This window comes from Mastomys coucha, unplaced genomic scaffold (assembly GCF_008632895.1).
Source record: "Mastomys coucha isolate ucsf_1 unplaced genomic scaffold, UCSF_Mcou_1 pScaffold5, whole genome shotgun sequence".
NCBI classification, from domain to species: Eukaryota; Metazoa; Chordata; class Mammalia; order Rodentia; family Muridae; genus Mastomys; species Mastomys coucha.
Window position 1 is genome coordinate 6,004,134 of NW_022196911.1, and position 5,599 is coordinate 6,009,732.

Here is a 5,599-nt window from a genome sequence, read left to right on the forward strand (position 1 = left end):
TGAAGCCCCAAGATAAACCTTATCCATCGCTGTTTTCTGGAGCTAACACTACACACTCCAGAAGACACCCAAACGCTTTATAAGAAAAAAAAACAAAAAAAACCCCAAAAAACTAAAAAAAAAAACAAACTCTGTAGGGAATGCTAGGAGTTTTCATACCTACTTCCGGTGCCTTTAAAAATAGTTATGTAAACATCACCTTGGGGATTGGAGTGGTGAATCATAAGCAATTATTGAGCGCCTGCTGTGTACACCGCACAGCAGTCCTTGCGGCTTAACCTTCACTTAAGTCTTTCCTAATTTCTCAGTTGGATGAAATTGTGGGAATTACGCCGATGGCCTAAAATCCAGGCGCGGAGGCCAAGGTTGTGAAAAATTACATAACTCCTGAGACAGACGGCGTGCTTCGGCCTGGCCTGCCTAAATGTTTCTCTTCTCCACCGGCTCCTCACCACCTCTGAGGCCCGACAGACAACTTTGCTTCCCAGCCCCTTTCTCCCTCTTTTGTCTGCTCCTCAGACTCGTTTTCCACCTTCGCGGCGCTCCCTTTAGATGTGAAAACAAACACAGGGCCGCGGGTTGGCAGGGAGACCAGAGGCACGAGGGGACCGAGCAGCCGGTCCCCCCCTCCGCTCCCTCGGGCCGGGTCCCCCGCGCCAGGCCGGGAGAGGCGAGCGGGGCGAGCGGGCTGGCGGGCGAGTGTGCGCTCGGCGGCGGCGGTGCCGGGGGCCGAGTCCAGTCCGCGTTTTGCGAGTGCGCAGCAGCCCTCGGAGAGAAGCGGATAATAGTAGCTCCGGCTCGCTCGGCTCCCTCACGCCGCGCTGGGCCCGATTAGGCTCAGGCAAGTCGTGCATTCCCCCCCCCCCCCCCATATCCGGGTTAGAGAGGGGGTGAAAAAAAAAGAGGAGAGAGAGAAAGAGCGAGAGAGAGAGCGAGAGTGAGGGAGGGAGGGAGGGAGAAAAGTTTCATTGCAAGCGGAACTAAAAAACTTTCCGCCGGCTCAGGCCGTAGCGGGCGCGAGCCCCCGAGCGCAAAGGCGCGCCCCCGGCGGGCGGCCCGGGGCTGCGGGGGGTGGGGTGGGCGCCGCGCTTCCCCGCGGGCCGCGTGGATGCGCGCAGGAGGGGCGGCCGGCTGCGAGTGGGGACATTGTCTATCCCCCACCTAGCCCGGCCGCGCCACGCCGCGGCGATCATGGCCGCGCGGTCGGCAGCGGCGGCGCGGGCGCGGGCGGGCAGCGGCGAGCTGCGGGCGCCCTCTGGGCCGCGGCCGGCGCCCGGGGCCCGGGACCTGGAGACGGGCGCGCGCGGCGCGGTGGCGGCTCCGGGCCCCATCCTGGGGGGCGGCGACGGCGGCCTGAATAATGTGCACCACCACCCCCTGCACCCCCGTCACGACCTGAACATGGCCCATAGCGCGAGCGCCGCGGCGGCCGCCAGCTCCAACAGCGCGCAGAGCGGCGGCTCCGAGGCGGCTCTCAAGGAGGGTGGAAGCGCCGCCGTGCTGTCCTCCTCCTCCTCCTCCGCCGCCGTCGCGGCCTCTTCCTCCTCGGCGGGCCCCGGCTCAGCCATGGAGACCGGGCTGCTCCCCAACCACAAACTGAAAGCCGTTGGCGAGGCCCCCGCTGCACCGCCCCATCAGCAGCACCACCACCACCATGCCCACCACCACCATCACCACCATGCCCACCACCTCCACCACCACCACCACCACCACCACGCACTACAGCAGCAGCTAAACCAGTTTCAGCAGCCGCCGCCGCCGCAGCCACAGCAGCAGCAGCCGCCGCCGCCGCCGCAGCAGCAGCATCCCACTGCCAACAACAGCCTGGGCGGTGCGGGCGGCGGCGGCGCGCCTCAGCCCGGCCGGGACATGGAGCAGCCGCAACATGGAGGCGCCAAGGACAGTGCCGCGGGCAGTCAGGCTGACCCGCAGGGCCAGCCTCTGCTGAGCAAGCCGGGCGACGAGGACGACGCGCCGCCCAAGATGGGGGAGCCGGCGGGCAGCCGCTATGAGCACCCGGGCCTGGGCGCGCAGCAGCAGCCCGCGCCGGTCGCCGTGCCTGGGGGCGGCAGCGGCGGCCCGGCGGCCGTCTCGGAGTTTAATAATTACTATGGCAGCGCTGCCCCTGCTAGCGGCGGCCCCGGCGGCCGCGCTGGGCCTTGCTTTGATCAACATGGCGGACAACAAAGCCCCGGGATGGGGATGATGCACTCCGCCTCTGCCGCCGCCGGGGCCCCCAGCAGCATGGACCCCCTGCAGAACTCCCACGAAGGGTACCCCAACAGCCAGTACAACCATTATCCGGGCTACAGCCGGCCCGGCGCGGGCGGAGGCGGCGGCGGCGGCGGCGGCGGAGGAGGAGGAGGCAGCGGAGGAGGTGGAGGAGGAGGAGGAGCAGGAGGAGCAGGAGGAGCAGCGGCAGCAGGAGCCGGAGCTGTGGCGGCGGCGGCGGCGGCCGCGGCGGCGGCGGCAGCAGCAGCAGCAGGAGGAGGAGGAGGCGGTGGCGGCGGCTATGGGGGCTCTTCCTCGGGGTACGGGGTGCTGAGCTCCCCGCGGCAGCAGGGCGGCGGCATGATGATGGGCCCCGGGGGCGGCGGGGCCGCGAGCCTCAGCAAGGCGGCCGCCGGCGCGGCGGCGGCGGCAGGGGGCTTCCAGCGCTTCGCCGGCCAGAACCAGCACCCGTCGGGGGCCACACCGACCCTCAACCAGCTGCTCACCTCGCCCAGCCCCATGATGCGGAGCTACGGCGGTAGCTACCCGGACTACAGCAGCTCCAGCGCGCCGCCGCCGCCGTCGCAGCCCCAGTCCCAGGCGGCGGCGGGGGCGGCGGCGGGTGGCCAGCAGGCGGCCGCGGGCATGGGCTTGGGCAAGGACCTAGGCGCCCAGTACGCCGCTGCCAGCCCGGCCTGGGCGGCCGCGCAACAAAGGAGTCACCCGGCGATGAGCCCCGGCACCCCCGGACCGACCATGGGCAGATCCCAGGTAACCCTCGCGCCCGGCCGGGCCTGCTTCCGCCCGGGCCTCGCGCCGCGAGCCGGACTTTCTTTCTTTGCCGGGTACTTTTCCCGGCGGTTGGCTAGGTTGGCGGGGGTGGCGGGGGCGCGGCGCCGCCGGGCCGGAGCCGGAGCTGGCGGGGCTGGGGAACCCGGCTGCCCCGCGCCCTCGCTGCGCGCTGCGTGCCCGCGCCAGGCCCGGGACGGGACCTCGGTGCCCCAGGCCGCGCCCGCCCGGGGAGGGCTCTCGGGGCAGCGGGCTCCGGGGCCCGGCCTGGCTCCGCCAGCGCCCACGGTGTGCCCTGAGTGGGCGCGGGGAGAGAGGAACTTTCTCTCTCCGGGCCCCGGTCCGTTTCCCATTCCCCTTGCGAAGCAGAAGCGGGGGGTTGAGGGGGGGATGTGGAAAAACGAGGTTAGCTTTGTGACAGCCGTGGCTGGTGGAGTTTGGATGTTTACCAGCAGGAATAAGACGCAGATTTACAACGAGGCGGAGGCGAAATATTGTAAAATAACATCGATTCGTTCCTAAGAATAGCAGGGGAGAGATCCATTATGGGGCTAAGGGCTCCTTGGAAGGAGTCACCTTCAACCGGGAGGCGATGTTGAAGGAATAGATTCCAGATCGATGGAACTTATTTTGATCATGGGTTAGACTTTCCTTTTTTTTTTTTTTTTCTTTTTCTTTTTATTCAGCAAACGTAGTAAGGTGAAAATGGATCGTTCTGGATCGTATTTGTGTGGATTTTCTTGATTTTGCTGTCTCCCAAGTCCTACAGCGTTGTTAGGAAGTGTCTTGCGCTCTGGGTGTTTCTTGCTAGTAGGCTGAGCCTAAAGACTGACTTGATCTCTCCTTTGCAAGGTTTGGAATTTGAATTGTGGAGGTAAACTGGCTGTAATAGTCTCCAGACAGCTGCCTCTGAGTTGACATCTAATCTGCCATCTGATTGGCTCCCCTCTCACCATTGGGCATTTAGCACTGCTGATGTAAATAGAAGTGCGGAGCAGTACAGTCACAAAAATTCCTGACACAAATAATAACTGAACTCTATTCGAAGCAGATGGAAGATTGAATACTATTTAGAGCTTAAATTGTTATGAATCATAGTTAGTAATAAGAGGATTAAGTACAGAGAAACATGCTGTTGTCCAGCATTGGGCATTTATAAAACTCGGGTCTTCGATGGCAATCTTGCAATATGGACATTACATTTATCTTGGGCTTTAATTGTAGACTCAAGATAGGAGCATTGAGAAATAATTAATGCAAAGATTGGACCAGTTTGCGCTTCGTAAAGCTTTTTATAAAAGTCTGCATTTTACAGACCTAATTGAATGTATTTTAATTCTGTCAGTTTACAGTTTAATGCATTAAGATTTCAGTATTCTGAAATGCTATAACATTTCTTGCTAATATTTAATTATCCAAAAATCAGAGGAAAGCTTTATAGATGGTGATTCTTAATTAGCTTAAAGCCAGTATAAAGCTATGCATTTTTAGTGATTTGTGTTCTCATAATTGCAATCATTTTAAGATGGTCATGTGGACAAGCAGTGTTACTTAGAATTGGTGTATTCTAAAATCTGTGAAACAAAATTAATTTTTGTAGAGAACAATTGACCAAAAGAGGCAATGAATATTTCTTTGGAATGCTAAAAAACGTATCTTTTGATTTGTAGCATATAGAAATGCCCCCAAATATTTTTTTTCCTCCTGTTTTGTTAGGCTAAGTAATGTGAGCTTTATTCGAATTGCTTTTGAATTAGAGCAAGAATATTTAAGGCAAATTGTACTGGGTACTATTTCTTCCAAATAATTTTTCTTCTGTGCATGTCTGAACGCTGTGAAGTTTTGTGATGTTTTCTAATCTGTTAGAAGGGAATAGCAGTGTTCTTTTATTTAGCTCATTTGTTTTAGGGAGATATGTTTTAAAAATAATTGTGGATTTGAGGAGAGACTTGGTTGGACTTGGTACCTGATATCTGCTGCTTCCAAGTCTACACGGTTCACGGAGTTCTACTTTAATAAAAAAAAAATTCCCTGTTTTTGATGGAAAACTTGTGGTTTCAATTTTTGTTTTCGATCCACACAGTAAATGTGAAAGAGAAGTCCATGTAAAATTAAAACTTCTCATCTTTGTAAGCTATAAAGGCAGGAAGCTAGAGACAGATGTGGGTTCCTGTTACTTTAGAGTGTTATTTTTTAATGGTACCAATCATTGTAAGTATTTTTTGTTTTCTTGGAATGAGAGTGTATCCATTATGGCCTGGGTGGCCCTTGGGAATAGCTTTTTTTATCTCAGAGAAAAAAAGGACAGACATATGACCTCAATTCACAGATTTCTCTAGTTAACTTACTGGTAACATGTAGATTGTTTCTTTTTATACTTTTACTTTTTTCCTTTTGTTTTCCTTTTGGAAGAACAGTTTTATTTATTATTTGTTATGATAGCTGTGTTAGCTAGTTACTTGTCCACAATATTAAATTATACCAGTCTATAGGTTATAAATTTCAAAGTTATATTAAGTAATGGAAAAATAAATCTTTTTTTGGCTTTTAATACATTTAGTTTCATTTTTGATTTTAGGCAGATGGTTTGTGTTGGATG

General features: G+C 56.0%; 1 protein-coding gene across 3 annotated transcripts in view; it reads left to right on the forward strand.

Annotated features, from left to right (window-relative positions):
* The first annotated feature begins 1,269 nt into the window (after positions 1-1,269).
* The window catches only part of Arid1b (AT-rich interaction domain 1B), a 350,225-nt gene continuing 345,895 nt past the window's right edge, over positions 1,270-5,599 (forward strand). For 2 of the 3 annotated variants that reach the window (XM_031352241.1, XM_031352240.1), the window contains exon 1: positions 1,270-2,982. In XM_031352241.1, the coding sequence (XP_031208101.1) occupies positions 1,402-2,982 (1,581 nt within the window). In that variant the 5' untranslated portion in view covers positions 1,270-1,401. The remainder of the gene's footprint in view (positions 2,983-5,599) is intronic. The other variant, XM_031352242.1, reaches the window with a different exon arrangement.